Consider the following 21,631-nt stretch of genomic DNA (forward strand, 5'->3'; position numbering starts at 1 on the left):
GGACAATGGGTGTTTGAAAACTTATAAATAGTAACCATTGATGGTAACTAGATAAATTGTAATGATTAAAATATTACTTTGTAGCTAATTGATTATTATGTTATCGATCTTATTCACCGCTGTGTCTTTTGAGTGGTGATATTTCAACGTATTTTACCCCTACTGTTGAAATGGGTTTTCCAGGAAGTTACAGGCGTGAGAGACCATGTGCTGATCAGTGATCACAGACGATATTGCGACATTTGTGGATCGATCAGCCGGCTATACTTTGACCAGCTGTTTATCGATTAACCGGATGTAAGTGCGGATTGCATCGTTCAGTTTTATTTCGATATTTTGTGCTGAGCGTAGCTGACGGTGCTGTGATATTACTCAGTGCATAATTCAATACTGTAGCTATAGGATAGGTAAGTTAAAGTTCACAGATTTTAAATGCCCTTTCTTTTGTCACTTACAATACGTATGTTGAAATAATTTTGTTTCAGAGATTGATCAAGATATAATTACCATATGATATCAAACTATTACAGCCCTACACAATGCTCAAAAGCAACAATCTAGACAGTGTGCCATATTCTCTACTCATATTCAACAGTTTTGTATACTGTACGTTGGCGTAATGGAGAGTTATAAAAACGTATTTTCAATAAAGTAATATACTTAGAAAAGTTGGAAAATATAAGGAACACTAAAAGCACAGTTTAGAGCAGACGAATCAGTTATGTCAATTGAGTCGCGATCGGCTACTTAGCCCATAGTCTTGAAAACTTGATAGGAATGCAATAACTGATATATTCATGAATATTCCTTTCAGTGTCATATAACATGGCAGACTCTGGTGACTCTAAGGGGGCAACGTCTGAATCTGCTGCTGCGGAATCAGATGCCATGGACTGTCCCAGCCTGGAGGGTTCCGATGACTCGGACTGGGAGGAATGTGACGACGACGAATCAGGAGGCAGAGTTCTTGATCTGTTCAGCAACGAGGAACTCGCATCAGCTGAAGATGTGTTTCAGCACTGCAAAACAGAACATCAGTTTGATGTGCAAAAATTTGCTGTCAAAAATAGTGAGTATTATATCTGATTTTCATCTCCTGGATACTGTAAATCACTTTAATATAGCGTCAGGAAAACATAGCAGTTTGGGGAAAATGGAGTAGGTCACAGCACCTAATTTTAACGGTTTGAACAAACAATGCTGTCTCAAATACTAATAATCAAATATTAGTATTAGTGATGATGAAATTTTAGCAAGTGACAAGTGACTGTTAAATCAGCTAAAATTAAGTTACAGTTAACAAATCAAGAATTGCAGTAATTATTAAGAGCAACAATGTACATGTGTTGGGAATTCCAATTATAAAGTTGTTAGTTGGAATGACCATTATGTACTTGTAAGCTATTATTCTGAATCAAACTTGCTGTTTGAACATCAAACAGCTGATCCTGTTCTCAGTTTACTTTCTTTTGTTTAATTGCTATAATTTGATTACAAGCATTTAACAAGTGCAAAATTCCTTGGTATCTCTTGTCTCTTTGATACGTGTAAGAACTATAATGTTGTCTGTTCCATTTTTGTACTTCATTTCATTGCATTTTTCTTATTGCAGAGTTGGACATGTACGGGTACATCAAGTTCATCAACTACGTACGCAGCAAGGTAAAACAACTTTATGTGTACCAATCACTTCTGTCATTTTTCAGAGAAAGCAGAACACTTGTCTGATTCCTCCACATAGAACTGTAAACACTATGTGTTAGTAATGCCAATGATTTCCCTTTTTCAGAACCCCTCTCCCACAGATATTAGCGATGCTTGCACAGCTACAAAGGCACCCTGGGACAGTGACCAGTACTTACAACCAGTCCTACAAGATGACCCCCTTCTCTTCTATGGTGAGATCATGTACTTCTAGTAATCACTAACTCTGTTTACATTAGTGACATCCATACCCAAGTGGTTAGGCTAGTGGACACCCGACAGGTCATAATCCTGGCATTCCTGGCTAAACATTGTACCCTTTGGAAAGACACTTAAAATGAATTTCCTCACCTCACCTAAGTTTAAAAATGGGTACCTGACGTCAGTTGGGGTGGTAGATTGGTGCACATGATGGAAGGAGAGGTATGACCGTATGGGCTTTGTCTTGCCCTTAGGGCTAGGGCTGATCCTACAGCCTCTCAAAGGCTATGGGTCTTTTTGTTGCTGTATTTACCTTAATTTGTTCAAAATGTTGTGTTTAAGGTATGTCTTGTGAAAGAATAGATAAAATGTGGTACCAACACACAAGGCAAGTTATTGAAGGAAAGAAGAAAAAAAGCAACTACCACGTACAGTCATGAGTTAACAATCTGCTAACATTACATATACAGATGTGGAGGAGTGGACCACTCAGTCTGCTGTTGCCATGGAGACAGAAGACAGTGACATCACGTTGCCAGGACAACAGTACAGAGCTCTACTGGAGACACTGCACCAAGCTGAGGCTAGGTCAGAGGTCACTGAGGGACAGCTGCATGATGCGCTGAAGGACATTGATCGGCTCAGGTATGTTAACCTTCAACCTGCCGAGGTAGCTATAGCATTTTGGCACCAAATTTGTATCTCTTATGGGGTTACAGTTAGATACTGTTAGATGATATGAAGCTTTATTGCGCCAAAAAGCAAGCCGTGGCAAAGCCACATTGCACTACCACTAGCTACTTGAAAAAGCAATATGCTTCACCTCAATTGAGGATAACTGCTTTACCTTTCACCCTATGGACACAACAAAATGTGCAGTGACTTTCATATGGTCAACTACAAAGTAAGTACAAAATAAACCTTTAAGTTTTATTCACTAAACATTGTTTTAGGCTAACATACATAAATGTCTAGTACTGTATCAGTGTCTTTTCTTTGATAAAGCAATCTTCTAGCTATTTACCAATTTTTGCATTATGAGAGTTGTCAAATCTGAAAATTTCCTCAGTCAATGCTGAAATTAAATTAGATTCAACTTAATGTTGTTAATGTCCACAGACAAACAGCAAAGAGCTTCATCTTGTCGGACCAGCATGCCTTGCGTCCTTCCCATGGTGCAGTAGCACAGTTGAGGGAAGATGAAGATGCGGCTTACTTCAGTTCCTACTCTCACTTCAGCATCCACATGGACATGCTGCAGGTATGCCCTTGCAGAAACTGTAAAATTTTCTTACGGTTCTGTTTTGCTGTTTTAGTATCAAATAAAATATATAGTGCTTATTTGATGTTTAGGATTGCATCATTTCACAGAACATGAATGTTCTGGGATTGCAAGTATCTATGGTGTACATTGTAGACATAAGAAGAAATATTGTGGCTTACAAATTGTCTTTATCTTGGCCAGGACAAGGTCCGGACAGAGAGTTACAGGGATTTCATCTTGACCAACCAGCATCTTTTCAAGGACAAGGTAACTTTAAGAAACCTTACACAAGTCTTATACCTACAAAGTAGACTTTTCAAGATTAAATGACATGATCTTGGACTATTTCTTTTCCATTAAGCTAAAAAGTGTTCTCCAGAATTTGAATCGACATAGCCCAATAGACATTCATACCTGAATGTGTTCCTAGGTTGTCCTGGATGTTGGGTGTGGAACAGGGATTCTCTCCATGTTTGCTGCCAGAGCTGGAGCTAGTCAGGTGATCGCTGTGGACCAATCAGAGATCATCTACAAAGCCATGGATATTGTCAGGTATTACATGTAGCTGTCATTGTGTGTGTCAAACATTTTTGTTTTTTTCCGTCCAAAATTTGTGTTTATTCTTTTTGTTCTGTAATCCATAGATTATTATTGCTTTGTCACGTTGACAACAAGAGTTTTTTCTCTGTCCCTCCAGGGAAAACCATCTCGATCACATCATCAAGTTGGTGAAAGGTCGGGTGGAGGACATTCAACTACCAGTTGAGAAGGTTGACATTATCATCTCTGAGTGGATGGTGAGTTGATGTATTACTGTTGGTTAAATATGGTTTTAAATATCTCGGTCTACGTAATGTTACCCCAATCTGTGTAACACCCCCTTTTTGCTAGAGGCTATGACTGCTGAGCGATCCAAGATTTGACAGGTCACTGAACAAATTTCATAGACAAAGAACAAATCTTTTTACATTTTGTGGATTTTGTAGTCTTTCAAACCATACTTTGCATATGAAATATGGTCACACAAATCAAATTTTATCCAGCATTTGCCATTTAGTGGAAAAGGGGTCCAAGCAAACTCTATTGGTTATGATAACTTATTGCTACACTAGCATATGTAAGTGTAGGGTGGATTGGTAGCTAGTACTTACACATGTGTTTGTATTTTACCAGGGTTATTTCCTGCTGTTTGAGTCCATGTTGGACACAGTCCTGTATGCTAGAGATCGCTGGCTGGCACCCGGCGGCTCAGGTGAGCAATTTCTTTCTCATTTTATCATGACTGGTAATCAACACACACCTTCTGTCAGTTTAACATCTACTAGCGTAATTCTACCAGGGTACGTAATTCCACCACCCTGAAAAGATATGTCCAAACAGATCTTCAACCTAACGTCACCCAGTATAATACACTCCTGTATATCTAAACTGTGCATATCGGGGGTGCTGCACTAGAGATCTCTCAAACCTGCTGTTTTTGAAAGTGGCGGATCGATGTAACCCGGCGGATTAATGTTAATGGAGTCAGATATGACAGTTACATATTTGTATATATTTGTATGGCTGCTATTGAAGCTCTGCCATCGGTCTGAAATATCAGTGTCTTTAGAATAGTTCTGGGGAAATAAGAGTTGATGATGAAGGTCTAGTCATACACAATACTTTTAGTTGAACTCTTAAACTGTTAGAAACAAGAATTCTTATACGATTATTATCGAATACTCATCACTGTCACAGGGAGGTATTATTTGTGTGTTTTTGCAGTTATATATATTTACCTCCTGTTCTATACCTGTACAGTTTACCCTGACAGATGTACACTCAGTCTGGTTGCCATTGGCAACGCAAAGATGCACAGCAACCGAGTTGCTTTCTGGGACGATGTCTACGGCTTCAAGATGACCTGCATGAGGTCAGAGGTCACTAGGGAGGGGTCGGTTGAGGAGATTGACCCAGAAACTGTGATGTCAGAGCCTTCTCTCATCAAGGTGAACAACAAAGTGTGATTCCACCTTGGAAAAACTCAAACAAAAACCCTAACATTGACATTCTTTTGTATTCTTTTGTTGCTATATTTCACCTTGACACTATGATTGAATACTCTAGCTTCCTTTGTACAGTGTAGACTCTACAGGTCAGGCTTTTTTGCTATAATATGCTTTTTTTCTGGTACTCGGTAGGAGGTGGCTTACAGGAAACCTCAGGTACAATCATCAGAACTGATGTACGTAGTTGAAGAGTAGTATCCAGTATTGGATTAATGTACTGCTGTTGGGGTCCCTTCCAAGTAGCTCTGCCCAGTGGGTCCACGCTGGTAAGCCGCACACCTTAATGTCCTACCTGACACACTCCAACCAAGATACAACATAAAGAAAGCACATTATAAGCACAAAAACAGCCTTACCGTACAGCCTGCTAAGGAGGCTAGAGCACTCCTTCTTTTAAATAGTTCTTTATGTTTGACGTCACAATCATGGTTTTCTCACAGATGGTTGACTGCTGCTCGGTGTCAGTAGCTGAGTTGGATTTTACAGCAGACTTCAGTCTAACGGCCACCAGAGATGGGACATGCATGGTTAGTGGGTTAGCATCTTGGGATACATGATGAGAAGCAGTTTTGTTCCTGATAATTCATTGAATCACAACTGTAATGATTGCATAGGCATACACAAAATTAGTTATTTGATGTAATGAGGGAAAATATGATGATTATGCCATGTGCTTTACACACATTTGCATTATGCTATGTACTGCAAGACAAGACTTGTAAGGAAATGGCTGTTAGTGATATGTACTATACCTTGTACTATACCTTCTTTGCCGGAGCAATGTGTTCAATGAAGTAATTTTCACTGTTTCCTTTGTACAGGGCATTGGTGGCTACTTTGACATCATGTTTGAGAAGGACTGCACAAATAAGGTTAGACATTTTTGTTGTTGTTTTATTGAATCTTATCCAGAGCAAGAAAATTTTTGGTCTTAGAAATAATTTGGCTTGAATTAATGAATAGATGGATGGATGAATGAATGAATGGATGGATTGACTAATTAATTGATCTTAAATAAAATGACTAACACAATTACAGGTACAGGTGTTAACAAATTTTAACACCAAAATTGCTCAAATCCACCGACTGATTTTTCCTACTCAGGTGTACTTCTCCACTGCCCCCAACTGTATGAAAACACACTGGAAACAAACTCTGTTTCTACTGGAGAAACCAGTGGAGCTGAAACAAGGTGCATGTACTTCTATTCTCTTTCAGCCAGATTTGATTTCATGGTGGTTTTTCTTACGTTATCTCTATCTTTATTACATTGGACATAAAGATTACAGATTGAATTTACATGAGCTCGGTTTTTAGCCATATTTTTCACAGAGTTTGACTGACAGATACATGGTTGCAAAAAAAATCAATGTGAAATTTTACTACATTTACTTTTTTATTTATTACAGGGGACCTGCTTAGTGGAAAGATCTCTGTGAAGAAGAACAAGAAAGACCCAAGAGCTCTCGTAGTTAGAATAGAAATCACAAACACTGGGCAAATGTTAGATTTCCAGTTGCAATAACCCCTGATCTTTTTGATTTCGAGACAGTATCTAACTTGCCCCATCAATAAGAGTATGATTTGATCTACTAGTATTTCTAAGATTTTCCCTATGTTTTTTTTCTATTTCATTTAGGTATGTCTGCAAGTGGGCATATAACTAACAGTAATGTGTTAGAATAAAAAGTGCCAACGAAGAACATTATATACTTTTCATCCCAATGTCAAGAAAAATAACCATTAGTTTGTCATAATGGTATAACTTTTGGATCCAATGGGGTCTGTTCCCATGTGTTATACAAAGGTTCAAACAAACAAATACTGTGGGATAAACTTGAGAAATAGCTATTGAAGTATTAGTAATCATTGTGACCTCTATTGTGACAGTAATTCTTAATGACCAGCATGCAGCATTATTGCTGTAATTTTTCTGATAATAAAGAATTAGAAGAAAATTAAGAAAGAAAATTAAGTCAGTTTGCAATTTGTTGATGTGTGATTGTTCTTTCTTTCGCATCGTATGAAGCATTACGCATCGAGTTCGACCGTCTTTACTTTAACCTTGCCTTACTCGATAGGCGATCGTTTTCGACACTATGGTGGTGTTTTAAATATATGACCTCTGACCTATGGTTAGGCGTTGACCCCAGTTGCCACACAGCTGTTGGTATGTCTTGATATGGTAGTGATGTGTTCACAACAAATTCTTGGGCGTTGGAAACGTTGCGTCACGTCTGAAACGGTCTGCGCAGTTCTACGTCCATGTTTGGCAACTGTCTGTGTTCAAAGTGTCTACAGCTGAAAAGGTACGTAGTCATTTTGTGGTCAGTCTGACAAGCAAGGATAATTTGTTGGCGTGTAACTTATAAATAGGAGGTGACCAAACACGAACGCATGTACGTTGAGTGCTGATGACCTATATCTTTTGAAGGATGGGCAACATTTTGTATGTTGGTCCCATAACCGTCCTATGTGTATCTGATTGTAATGGGGAGGGGAGCCGATCCTGTAACATTATGTCATTGTACGGGGAGATTTGGAGGTCGACCATAATTTCGTCATCTCCAAGCAGATGTAGGGTCCGGTGCAGGTGTTTTACGTGTAGATAATTTGAGGCATTTTCGGCGTCTTTTGAATGGCAGGAAGGCGGTGAAGATGGGAAACGCGGTCCAAAAGAAAGACTCAAAACTCGTATAACACTGAGCCGCTGACTTGTATATTAATTATACTCTGCTTGGAGATCAGTTGTAGGATCGGTAGCCTTGGAGCGCAATGCAAATTATACAGGCCTTTCATTTGATTTCATTCGTGCCGTGTTAAATAACATACTGCTGAATGCTGATATAAAAGATATCTGATTACCTGCCAAAATGGTTGCCGGGGGATTTAAATTATGATTGTCATGACGTCAATGAGAAGCCCTTATAATTATTGTAAGTGATGTACAAAAACTTCTACCCGACAGAAGTAAAAGATGCCCCGGCGGAAACCAGTGCCCTCCCTCAGGTCCATGTGCCTGCGGTGCTTTCGGAGCTTTGAGAGACTTGAGGTCGCCAGTCAGCAACAGGGAGTAACGGTCAACAGCCTGATCAGGAGACTACGTGAGTTTAGCCTGAGTAACAGCCTACGAAGTGAACGCTGGCTAAAAAAAAATCGCTTGCTAACCACAGCAAGCGAATTTTTTTGAGCCAGCGGTCACTACGGAGGCTGGTACTCAGGCTAGCGTGAGTTCTGAAGGCTATATAACAGATGTTTGTTTGACCCTACATAATCCTTACAATACTTAACTGTCTTTTGGACATGTAACGTTAACGTTACTGACTGGAATATTCTGTCGTCGGTCTGCTGTCATTGTGTCTATGAATTCTCTTTTTTATAATCTCCAAGCAGATCTGTCGGTGGCAAAGACGGTCTTTGCCACCGGTGGCGATTAAAAGTCCCTTTACCAGTTAGATACGGCCTCTGTCGCCGATAGATCTGCTTGGAGATTACTTTTTTATCCACTTGAACAGCGTGGTATTATGACGGCAGGATGATTCCTTCTTTTTTCATTTTGTTGAAAAAAGCTACCAGTAGGCCGAAATTTACTACTCCCCAAGCAGAGGTTGGTGGAGAAGATTGTGACCGAGATGTTTGCTTGACCCTACATAATCCTTACAGTACTTAACTGTCTTTTGGACATGTAACGTTAATGTTACTGACTGGAATATTCTATCGTCGGTCTGCTGTCATTGTGTCTATGAATCCTCTTTTTTTATAATCTCCAAGCAGATCTGTCGGTGGCAAAGACGGTCTTTGCCACCGGTGGCGATTAAAAGTCCCTTTACCAGTTAGATACGGCCTCTGCCGCCGATAGATCTGCTTGGAGATTACCTTTTTATCATGTGACTTAAACAACGTCGCATTATGACGGCAAGATGATTCCTTCTTTTTTTATTTTGTTGAAAAAAGCTACCAGTAGGCCGAAATTTACTACTCCCCAAGCAGAGATTGGTGGGGAAGATTGTGACCGTTTTATCATATGCCCCGTTTTTCGTCCGCTCAAGGTGGGGAGAGCGGACGAAAAAAGGGGCATATGATAAAACGGTCACAATTTTCCCCACCAACCTCTGCTTGGAGAGTAAAGAATAACAGGCTAGTCAGGGTGTTCCGAAAGGTCTGTTTGAAACTTTTCCGTCTTGATGGTCAGTGAGTTCGTGTCGAATATTCTATCCAATGCTTCCACAGCGCTGTCCATCGTGGAAGACCTCCTGCAAACCGTGCCCAGTTCCTCTCTCGAAGCCCTGCAGTTCTTACACCCCTACCTGAGGAAATTCGCCATCTTCGGTTACGGAGAGGAGCTCACAGAGCAACTTATAGATCAATATACGTCATGTCTGAAGACATCAAAGGTATATATATATACATGTATATGTACTTATTTAGATATAACGACAGTTTTTTTTGCAACGTTTATAGTTTTTTTTTTTAATAGGAATTGTCTAATGTCCAAAGATAGGGAAAACATCTTGATCATAGATGTAAACAGTTAATTTTTGATAATTTATAATGCTAGAATTGTTACGTGTGGTACTAGCTTGATTTAATTTCCAAACTTCTCAATTGGCTTACTGAAACTTTATATGAAGAAAAGTTTGAAAAAATGATTTTGCATATATTTGAAGGGTCTCCGACAACTTGGCATAAAAGTGAGTGGAGATGTACTGGTGACGCAAAGATTCATGGGAGCAGTCCTGAGGTCCACCACCAAGCTCGTCAAGCTGGATGTGTCAGAGAGCCCTTTTGATGACGCCCTCATGGAAGCTCTCGCAATAAGGTGACTTCTTATTGATATAATGATTTGTGATTTGTGATTTATTGAAATTGTAAACGACACAATACACGTGGGCCACAGACAGCTGTTGCTGGTGTCGTGGCCCACACACAAGACAATACAAAGCACATAGACTACAAATAAATAAACAGTGGTAAATGCAATCTAAAAAGCAGCGTAATTATTATTTTAAGTATTATTATTATAAGTATTATTTTCCTTTTTGTCTTTTTAAGTTCTTTGGATCTCTGACCGCCCTGTGCAGTTGTAGGCATTCTTGTATATCTCGTGAGACAACGAAATTGTACCCGGGTACACTTTCTTTCACCTCTATAGTTGGATTACTAGTTGAATATACTTTGAGCCCATCAGAAATCAGAACGTGAAGTGGTGGCGTCAACAATTTTGTATGGATGCTATTGACAGGATGCTAGAAATGTGTTAGGGTGGTCTCCCATTTATACACGCCAAATTTCAAGTAATTCCATCGGTCTAAATCAAAAGTGGCATGAATCGAAATTGAAAAAGTGCTGACTGTTCCTTTCAGGATATATCTTAGAATTTGCAGACTCCGATACGGCGGAACGCGGTAGAGATCCCGATCGGAGTTACTGTTCCTGATCCTAGATCGCCGATTCTACCAGGTTGCAATCTCTACTCAAATATACATAATCTGTTTATTTCATCTTTTCCCAGTTGCCCGGCGCTACAAGACCTGAATGTCAGCAAGTGCAAACACGTGACCGACGTGGGGCTCATCACCCTGTACTGCCCTGGGGACGAGATGGACTCCGGGTGCAGAAACGTCACCCACCTCAACGTGTCCTCCACAGGTCTGACGTCAGACGGCGTCCTTTTCGCGCTACACGGGTGGCCAAACCTGTCGAAACTTGACGCGGACATGTTGGTTTTTCCTCCTGAGGGGACTGTTTTACCATCGGGAACGTACAAACTTCAGACTATTAACTTTCCCGTACGTTACGAGTCACTCGAGCAGATTCATCATCTCTTTCCCAACCTGAGGAGCGTAGATCTGAGCAATTATGGTGTCCGTTATGAAGAAACGCCCCCTGTTGGAGCATTGGGTCAACTGCAGTTCTTGGAAGAATTGAGTATAGACGCAGAGAACTTTCCATCCCACGGACTTGACATATTCAAACCACTTGGAAGTCGAATCAAGATACTTGAACTGTACGGCTACCATCACGTGGATCTGGCCGAGGTCGCCATTGTGTTTCCTAATTTGGTAAGGCTGGTTCTATTCGGCTGCCACTTCGAGAACAGCGGCCGGAGATTCCCGATCGAAGCCGAACTGCCGAAGCTTCGAGCGTTCATGTTCTTCCGCCTGGGCCCGTACCAGAGTGTAGAGGAGAGTTTTCCCGCGGACGACTTCTGCAACCTCCTCGCGACTTGCAAGGAAATCGAGTTCCTTGAGCTGACGAGTATTCAAGTTTGGACTCCCGAGGTGATCGACACTTTGTCGAATGCTCTGCTGATTCGTCTGTTGAACAGAGACGTCTTCCGACATTTGCGTGAACTACAGCTGTGGTACTGCCATAGGTTCACCACCCGAGGAATCCTACCCATTGTAAATGATAGTGACAGCGGTCTGAAGAAACTTGGCCTGCACCATTGCGACGGTCTGTCAGAAGACGACCTGCAAGACATCGAACAAATCATCAACAGAAACAACCTGGACCTGACACTTCGGTACTGATGAGTTTGGTGGGAAGTAAGGAACTAGTGTGTAGTTTTGTCAATTTACATGTTGATGAAGGTTAGACATCCAGGTAATAAAATACGCGAAAAGCAGTTACTCATTGACAAGCAACTGTATATGATTTTGAAACAGTCAGACTTTTCAGACAGCACTCGCTATCTAAACACAGTCACTGACGAAAAGTAATGGATGCTGTCTGAAATGTTTGACCATTTCAAAATTTTATCCAGTTGCTTGAGTAACTATTTTTGGCGAATGTCAGTTGACAACTAATGTTTGCATCAGTAGATTCAGTACCCACACTCTACAAGGTGGTAGAATTCAAGGAACCTTTTTCCATTGGAGGAAGCTGTCGCAGCTGAGCGATGCATTTCACAGATCGCTCAACGATATTCATAGTTATAAAATCCAGTTATAAGATGGAGGCTCATTTTATAACTGGATTTTATAGCTATGAACTTCGTTGATCGATCACCGTCGAGTGGAAAGAGGTGTAATAAATTTGTGATGCTCGCCCTGATCATGTGTAATTTTGGAAGGATATAATGTAAATGTGCACGTGCTTTTCCTGTATATAAAGCTGAAGCAATTGAATTGAAAATGCATATAGAACCCGTACCATGGGTTGCTTGGAGAAAAACAAAAACATGCGATCCTTAATTCACAGAACGAATAGTTATTGATATTCTGATACTGTAGCAATACTGTTTATTTTCAATGGTTTAAATGTACTTCATCGCCACTTGGAATGAATATTTGAAGACGAACCATCCTTATTATGTAACAAAGTATGTAGCTAACGATTGTACACTGAATTGAAGTGGGGAAACATGTAAGAGGAATGTTCATCTTCTCGTAAAAACTTCGCCCAACTACGACTTAGCTGAGATGCACAACATAGCTAGCATCTCTTATATTGAGTCTAAAACCACTTTCTAAGACACGACTGACGCCACGACACACACACACGAACGCACACTGTTGCACCATACATATAAACATACCGCATTGCTTATATTGAATCCAAATCCACTTTCTAAGAAACAACTGACGCCACGTACAATACACACGCACACTGTGACACCCGTATGATACACATAAACATTTCCAGGTAATAATATCCACCGTTGCTAAAGCGTAAACACACATGTCGTGCCCCTGTCACGTGCACACAGCACGAAAATCGATGTGAGCTCTACATGACATTTTGACATTACTGATAACACACCCAGTTCTCTCTTTATCACCGCTCGGTTCTTAGAGATTGAGCGATGTCTATTTGTAGGTCCTCAAACCCCGTGCACCAATGTAATGGTGTGATTTTCAGGTGAAAATTGGGTCGTTTGGTTAAACGGCAGGATTTTCGGCCTAGAACCCAGCGGTCCCGGGTTCAAATTCCCTGACGTTGTGCCCTTGGGAAAATGCAGTTTACACGACTATCCTCACCCCATCCAGGTGTAAAAACGGGTATATTATGTGTGGGTCACCAAACCAGCAATAGCTGCCTGTGTTTCACGTGTAATGCACTGTTGTAATTCTAATTCTGATTGCAATCAAATCAAAATCAAATAGGCTCAAGTCTCTGGCGATTTTTGTTATTCGGCGACCAACAAATACAGCCGAAGCTCGTCAGCTGTGTGACAGGGGCTTCAGACCGAACAGAAGAACGTCTACCTTTCAACATAGAACACAAACAGTTGTCAAGATAACTGATCTACCTGCGTATGATCGATGTGTTTTTCTCCTCACCTGCGCAAGTCAAAGTATACAAAACATATCAGAATCGATACATCAATATTTGGCGGCACAGCTAATGTTTCTGTGGGATAGAAAAAAAACACAACATTAACCCAGATGAAAAGCGAACAATGCATATGTTTACAAAAGACTGTATGATAAATAAACTTGTTGAAAGGCCCATGTGTGACATAAATATTGGTGTATATTTTGTTTCTACAATCGCAGACAAAAACCAAAATATTAAAAATGACATTTCTACGAAACGTAACGTCTGTCTGGCACTGTGAGACTATCAAAAACACATATTGCATCGAAAATTTACGAAACGTCAGGACATACCAGGTTAAAATATTTTCCTAGTATTTTCCTATAATGTAATTAATGTCTTGGGTCAGCGGTAGGGTCATAGATAGACGTTTGACTGCTGACAACACTGCTATAATTTAAAAAAAGGGTAAAAGTCAAAATTGCACATCCTGTGTACATCACTGTTTAGTAACAAACATGACTGACGTTACAGGGCAAACGACTCACAGGACGAGATACGAGCCACGTTTGCTGATATGACGTATCCGAATGATAATACCTGATAAAGGGGGAAAGAACCAATAGGAAGTGTTGTTTCATAGCAGTTTGTGCTGGACACCTCGACAGCTCTCGTCGTTGACATTAATCAGTCAGAAAGGCCCGTAAGCTGCACACGTACAACCGTTGTGGCAAACTGACTCAGTGGTTTTGGGGACAAGGTTGGGACTGAACAGAACAGGCCCCGGCTTGCCGGTGTTTTGAGCTACAGCAGACGGTAAGAATTGTTATCATTCTCTTGCAATGTGGCCTGACTGTGGTTTTGGACAAGGTTGGTACTGAAAAGAACAGTTCGTGAATAGTTAGTTTCACCAGGCTGGTAAGTCACTGAATAAAAATACTCTTTTTACACAACCAAGAGATTTATTCCACCGACGTTTCGGTGACCATCTGTCGCATTCTTCAAGGCCACACCTGTGCTGCATTGCTATGTGAACCAGTCAGAATTGCCTTGAAGAAGGTGACAGATGGTCACAGAAACGTCGGTTGAATAAATTGTGTAAAAAGAGTCTTTTTATTCATTGAACAGAATAGTGTCCGGCTTACCGGTGTTTTCTAAGCTACAGCAGACGGTAAGAAGTTTGTCATTCTCTTGCAATCTGCACAGTAAGATATTCTTCATTCTAATAATTTTAAAGATGTTAATGTGTAACGTTATATGTTTCTGATACCATATATATGTACATGGATACCGGCCGTCATGCGTTAGTGCAGTATTTTCATGCGAATATGTACGGTGAAATTTCCTTTATTTGTTATGTCTTCATGCGGCGTCGCTGCGGCCGATCGAATTGACAAAGCACTCAACAAATTTCGTCGACAAAAAACTTTGTAGTCTTTTTGGTCATACCTGTTCGTTTTGAATGATATTCCCATTTTAAGGTCAAGGGTAACGCAAATCCAGTTTAGGACGCAGCGACGCCGCCAGCGTGCCGCGGGTCCAGTGAGAGGGGGGCTTAACTGTTTTTTGACGTAGTGTTTCCATGTCTACATATACGGTAACATTTTCTTCATTCTAATCATTTCTAAGATATCTATCTACATGTATGTGTTTTGATATCATTACATTGGATGCCAGGACGTTATGTGTTAGTGCAGTATATATTCATGTGAATATTTACGGTGAAATTTCCTTCCATTTTTTTTTTGTCTTCTGAAAGATAATGTATGTTTTCCAATAGTGTTACATTTGGGGTCTGGGCGCTTTGCGTTAGTGTAGTGTTTTCATTGCGAAAATGTACGGGAAAATTTTCGTCATTTTTATGTCTTTAAATCAAAATATGATCATTTTTTTCTGATACCATTTATTTGACATTCGGTGCCAGGGTGTTTTGTGTTAGTGCGGTGTTTTCATGTGCACATATACGGTAACATTTTCTTCATTCCAATCATTCTTAAGATATCAATCTATATGTTTTCTGATACTATCACTTACGGTATCGGGACTGTATGTGATAGTGCAATGTTTCCATGTGAAGATATACAATAACATTTTCTTCATTTTTAACATTTCTAAGATATCAACTTCTGTTTTTCGAAATCATCATATCCGTGATGGGACGGTATGTGGTAGTGTAATTTTCCCCTCATTTTCAAGGTATATGTTGTCCGATAACATTGATTAACATTCATACATTCAGTGAGTGGCGGTATGTGTTAGAAGTGTTCTCATGTGGACATATACGATAGCAAGCTTTTCCGCTAGTCTCTGACAGAGCTGTGCGACTTTGTGGCGGGCGGTTTCTGGAACAACGAATATGTCACTTGATAGATTTGAAGATGAAAATAGTCTATTTTGCAGTAGAATGTCTATTGGTACAAACAAAGGGCGTTTCGACAAACCGTCGTTCACAAACTCCAGAGCAAATCGAGCCCAAACAACTTACTAGACTATAGTTAGATCTCACGGTACCTTGTATACAGTTGTTCATATTTGTAGACTCTTCTTTTTTGTTGTTGTTGTTACCTGTACTTAGCCCAGTGGGTTAAACATGTCCGGTAAATATTTTCATCTGTGTTGCTGGTTTGGGGCAGCTGGTTGTGCATAGTTTATGGATTTCTGGTCGACCCTGCCACAAGAACCCTGAAGCCTGTATGGAGGTTTTTCTACAACCGAACTTTGTGTAAGATATTATTTGAGCTCACAATTTAAGCTACAACGGTCGGTTTAGACAGTACTATGTCGGGTTTCATGTAAATCTGAGTCTGAGCTTTGAAATCGATTGGTCAAAAACATTGTAGATACATTTGAGTTCAATGTACAGTAAAAACTTACCAAGAAGACCACTCAGGGCACCGATAAAATCTGGTCAATGTGGACAGGTGGTCACCATAGACAGTATGATTATTATTGCGTGTACATGTGTCAATGGGGAAAGATGTCTCAGGGACCAACAAAAAGTCACTGTATGTAGAATTGTTCACCTTTACAGGCTTGACTACTTTAAAAGCAAGAGACTATAGTATTTTGCGACTGAAACAAAAGTAGCAACGCAAGAGAAGACAGAGCAACTCATTAAAGTTCCACGGTGAAAACTGCAAAGTTGAAAACATGCACCTCGAATGTTTCAAAATTTACAGTATGCAGTCCAATAAATCTTATACCAAATGTCACGTATACACCGACTCCAGCACAAGCAACATGCTGGGGACAGAGCTACTGCTGTCCGCTGTTGTGATATTCATCGCAATCCCAGGAACAGTCGGTACGCATCCATAGATTCTCTATAAAAATATCTATTTATTGTCAAATGTCACGGTACACTACACTGTCTCTCTAGGCAGCATGCATGGCTGATGTTTGAGAGTCAACAGATAGGGACAGACAAATACACAAACAATGTCAATTTGTCCATAGTTTTGCGCAATGATATATTCTATTCTGTGGTAATATTTAACATAAGCGAGAAATCCATTACAGGCAGCTGATTTGATATGTCTGTTCTTAAATATATATATATTTGCGATCAACAACAGTGTATTGAGTATGATAGGATCGGACAATCAACAATATTTCCTAATATTAAAAGCCTAGATGTTAGTATACAACGCACTTACCACAAGGCTAAAAGGTCCGGACAAGTCCGTAGGTGGCGTTTGTTTTAGATTAGTAGTCCTGTCACAGTATGTATTTCAATACGACTTTTATATTTGTATGCCCGTACTTAGCCCGTAAGGGCGTGAATGTACAATAAAGGCTATTATTTATTCATTCATCAAATCTCTTGCAGAAATCCCTCCGCCCTACCCGCCCCAACCGCCCCCTCCCCCGCCTGCCGGCTGTGAGCACGAGGGGAAAATCTACCCTCTCTGGTCGACCATACAGGAGCCGGGCTGCTGGAAACCAGGTCTAGTTTGTGGCGAAAATGGAATCCTTGTCTTGGATAGCTTTGGAAACGGATGTAAGTCCACCGATTCGGAGGGAGGGGGTTATTTGTGTTTGTGTGTGTCTTCTCACCCTGCAAGTAATAGCCTCCGTTGCAGGCTTTCCCACAGCGGTTACAGGATCAAAGCGGTTACAGAACCCAAGCAGATACGGGGCGTCAAGCAGATACGGCCCCCAGCCAAAGAACCTGAACCCGATAAATTGAAAAATCGCTGGTGGGAAAGCCTGCAACAGAGGCTAGCAAGTAATAACCTCCTTCGCAGACTTCCAGAGCGGTTGCTTTTATTTGGCGGGCGGGCCAACTTTAATTTATTTCCCGGCATAAAGAAGCTTAGCACAGGTTGAAAATCACGAATCAACCCCCCAAAAACACCACCGTTCCAGACGTCTGCGAAGGAGGCTAGCAAATAAGGCCATCATCACATGTCACATATCATGTTAGTTTGATACGTTCTCATCTGATGATAGGACCGGGCGTCGTCTCTTGTTCTCGTGCATTAGGATCTAGGAGACCCTCTTGTTGGCTAGGTTCCAGTAAAGTCCAAGCAGATCTTCACGGTGCCAAAATCGTATAAGCTAGCCAGAGAAGCTCCAGTCAGCCAGAGTCGGTGCCTGACTAGACTTGAAAGCTCTAGTCAGCCAAAGTCGGTGCCTGACTGGACCTTCCATGGCTGACTGGAGCTTATCTGGCTAGCTTATACAATTTTGGCACCGTGGAGATCTGCTTGGAGATAAGGGTCCAGGGCGCACACATGTACAACAGGATCTATTGGTTCCAACTCCGATGTCTACTGTTGTTCACATACTTTGATTTCCAACGTTGTAGGTTGCGAGTATGAGGATGAATACTACACAGACGGAGAGACCGTCACCCGACCTGACGGTGTGGTCTGTTACTGTGTGGGGAGCGAGACTCATGAAGCCGCTCCTATGATCTGCCCAGGTAGAACGCTGATGGTCCTTCTTATGATAAAACAAATGGTTAAAGGAAACTCGAATGCTACGATAGGGGTACATTATAAAGTTCGGATAGAATTATTTTCGTAGTTTGGCCCTGCCTTCTTTCTGACATATTACAACATATTACATTTGTAACGCGCACCTGATCCTATCCTAATATTTTAAGTTTGACATCTCGACATAAACCATCAATTCATGTACTGGGCTTGGGAAAAAGTGTAGAAAGTATCACGGTACTCATTGAAACTCTATGTCCATGGAATGTCTTCTGTTTTGGTAAATAACATTGTGTAAAAACTTCCATGTGTCGAAACTCTGTTTTTAAACACATTTGGTAGATGAGCTTCTGTCCGTTTCTAACTCACAGCCTGCTCCGTCGATGTTGTTTTCGTTGTGGATGACTCTTCCAGCATCACGTCGGGCACAGTCGCCAAGCACTTCATGAAGAACTTCCTCCACTGTTTCACTAGCCAGGATGTTCATGTCGGAGTAAGTCTTTAATGAATGAAGACCTTTATTGCACATTTCTGCCACACTTGGCTAAGTCATAAGTACAGGTCGCAACAAAACAAAATAACAAGTACAGTTAACGGATACAAAAGAATATGGCTATCATTAGATAAATTCTACTTCTCCTCGCTTTACGGTTATAGTAGATATAAAAGAACAGACGTGTTTTTCAATGGGAGGTTTGTCTAGTCGCATTAGGAATATGAATTTTGTACAGTACTTAAATGTGTGCAGTAGGGAAATAGGTTTTCTCCAAGCTTATACAGTTCATTTCTTTCTTTAGTATATAATTCACATTCTACCACAAAATGACATTCGTCTTCTATTCTATTCATAGTACAATATTTACATTTAATACACAGTCCTCATGGAATTGGTGTTTATTCAACCTCTATGGTCTTCGATGTCCATAATCTACGGTTTCTGTTGGCAATACCTATATCATGATATCTGTTCTGTAAAAGACATTTCAGCTGATGTCCAGTTTTTAAAAGTACTTATTGAAATGGCATGTGATACTAGTAATCCATGCATTGTAGATGTAGGAGAGTAAACAAGTGCATTAACAGAAGAGACTCCACTAAAGTCTGTACAAGTATATAGTTTTACCCTGTACTACAAAGCCTTTTGTAGAGTAGATCAGTGTCCAGAATTGTTGTGCAAGTAAACTTACAATTGTTAACCAATAGAATTATTATCATCATAATCGTCATCATCATCTCAATCATCATCATCATCATCAACATCATCATCATCACCATTACCATTATAATCATTATCATCATTATCATCATTATCATAACTATTATCATTATCATTAATCATGACACAGGTTGGAGTCATTCTGTACAACTGCGTCCCGAGGACAGCCATCCCTCTGGGTAACTACACTGCGAGTGACCCCGCCCTGCCTGGCCACATCGACACGTTAGTATACGAGGGAGGCCTTACTCGCACCGGCGTGGCCATCAGCTTCATGACGCACACGGTAGGACTTAATCTCCAAGCAGATCTATAGGTTGCATAAAGACCGTATCAAACTGGCAGAGGAAGTACGTTTTGCAACCCAAGATCTGCGATAACTCAAACAGGGCGGAGCATTTCTATTCAATAAAGGTGTGGCTGCCCCTCCTCGTTGTAATGCTAACAGCCGTACGAATGTCCGGGGTACTAATCTTTTTATGACCGATTTCTGGGACTTTGTTCAGACCGACTTGTTGCAGACCTTGGATTGCATTACAAGCTTCTTCTTCCAGTTGGATACGGTCTTTGCAATCCATTGGGTCTGGTTGGAGACTAGGTAGGACTACCATTTCTAACGGGCTGACCACTTTTAGGCATTGAACTAGGTCGATGGAAGATGTAGTTGATTATGCTAGGATAGCGGTGAACAATGGTTTTGAAGGTTGCAGGTTGCATACTGGAGGGAAACAGTTGTCATCGAGAGAGTTCCGTAGTTTAGTAGTCCGTGAAAAGAAGCTGTTGGTGTAGAAGGACTTTGAGACTACTAATTGAACAGTGTAACGTTTGGAGCTAGAGGGAAACCTAGTGTTACGCTGAAAGGCTCTCAGTGGAGAGACACGTAGTGTAAGATCATCGGACAAATGTCCACGAAAGTACTGATAGAAAATAGGCAAGGAGGGAACGTGTCTGGTATCATTTGGGACTGTAACCGTAACATGTAAGATATATTCAAGAGAGTCACACTTGAATTTTGATAAAATCTGTTGTTTCTTTGTTCAGTCGAATTTCCGTGCTGGAACCCTTCATGTGGCAGTAGTCCTGACTGATGGCAGCGGACAACAAAATGTATCCAACACTTTTATTTGTTTAAGTGCTTAATATTATCTAGTCTAAGATTGCTATGCTGTTATTGTTCAGCAACGGTGATGGAAGGGTGGCGGTAAGCAACAGGTTGACTAGATCTTTGTAAAAAAGAAACATTTGCAGAAGTACGTACAGTAACGCAAAAGCTATGATATTCGAATAAAAGCCCACTTGTGTTTGTAGAATACATAATTGTGCAATTTGAGCTTTGTTCCAGCACAAAGGAAAACGTATATCTCAAAAGTGGCTTGGTGGTTGAGTAGCGCACTTAGTAGCAGCATTTTGCTACCAAATGACAATAAGATGACAGTAAAAAATAGGTGCATACTTCTAATTTTTGGTGCACAAAAGTGCACATGCACCCAGTATTTCGAACCCTGATATATTTGTTTCCATGATCTCAGGGAATACCCGTAGAGGCTGATGCTGCTAGGGCGGCAGGGATCACCTTGTACAGTGTGGCAACTGGCATGCCGGGTTTTGTGGACAACGCTGCGCTTGAGACCATCGGCGGCGGTCCCTACAACGTGTTCAGCACCGGCGACCCGTGTGAGATCGCCAACCGGATACTGCAGGACCTATGTGGTATAGATACAGGTAAGGTGTGCACTACACGTGGGCAGACGTTTTGCTCTTTATTTGGCAATTGTATGCAGGACCGTGACAAATTTTATACCATTCTTAAAGCTTGGCAGCTTTCGGTCACCCTTTCACATTTATGTTATGATTATATCATTGTTTTCACTTATTGTATAGATAGCTCGACAGATAGATGAACGATAGATGATAGATAGATAGATAGATAGATAGATAGATAGATAGATAGATAGATAGATAGATAGATAGATAGATAGCATTTTCAACTTTCTGA

At 40.7% G+C, this 21,631-nt stretch overlaps 3 protein-coding genes across 4 annotated transcripts; all 3 read left to right on the plus strand.

Moving 5' to 3' along the window:
• Positions 1–71: 71 nt before the first annotated feature.
• LOC136421718 (protein arginine N-methyltransferase 3-like) lies at positions 72–7,192 on the plus strand. Of its 2 annotated transcripts, none has more exons than XM_066409226.1 (15): positions 72–297; positions 815–1,069; positions 1,613–1,662; positions 1,790–1,898; positions 2,376–2,550; positions 3,025–3,166; positions 3,371–3,436; positions 3,600–3,721; positions 3,867–3,966; positions 4,343–4,421; positions 4,970–5,157; positions 5,658–5,744; positions 6,039–6,089; positions 6,322–6,409; positions 6,627–7,192. In XM_066409226.1, the coding sequence occupies exons 2-15, from the start codon at positions 826–828 to the stop codon at positions 6,740–6,742; spliced, it is 1,617 nt and encodes a 538-aa protein (XP_066265323.1). In that variant the 5' UTR covers positions 72–297; positions 815–825; the 3' UTR covers positions 6,743–7,192. The 2 variants fall into 2 exon arrangements, with proteins under 2 accessions (XP_066265323.1, XP_066265324.1); XM_066409227.1 differs by having other exon boundaries at positions 296–407.
• A 164-nt stretch (positions 7,193–7,356) lies between these two features.
• LOC136421719 (uncharacterized) lies at positions 7,357–12,529 on the plus strand. The gene is made up of 5 exons (XM_066409228.1): positions 7,357–7,526; positions 8,186–8,321; positions 9,448–9,611; positions 9,885–10,036; positions 10,730–12,529. The coding sequence occupies exons 2-5, from the start codon at positions 8,195–8,197 to the stop codon at positions 11,748–11,750; spliced, it is 1,464 nt and encodes a 487-aa protein (XP_066265325.1). The 5' UTR covers positions 7,357–7,526; positions 8,186–8,194; the 3' UTR covers positions 11,751–12,529.
• A 4,190-nt stretch (positions 12,530–16,719) lies between these two features.
• On the plus strand, positions 16,720–21,536 carry LOC136421461 (collagen alpha-1(XXI) chain-like). The gene is made up of 8 exons (XM_066408787.1): positions 16,720–16,783; positions 17,309–17,479; positions 18,290–18,406; positions 18,791–18,912; positions 19,766–19,921; positions 20,677–20,742; positions 21,165–21,357; positions 21,517–21,536. The coding sequence occupies exons 1-8, from the start codon at positions 16,720–16,722 to the stop codon at positions 21,534–21,536; spliced, it is 909 nt and encodes a 302-aa protein (XP_066264884.1).
• The last annotated feature ends 95 nt before the right edge of the window (positions 21,537–21,631 follow it).

This window comes from Branchiostoma lanceolatum, chromosome 16 (assembly GCF_035083965.1).
Source record: "Branchiostoma lanceolatum isolate klBraLanc5 chromosome 16, klBraLanc5.hap2, whole genome shotgun sequence".
Classification (NCBI taxonomy): Eukaryota; Metazoa; Chordata; class Leptocardii; order Amphioxiformes; family Branchiostomatidae; genus Branchiostoma; species Branchiostoma lanceolatum.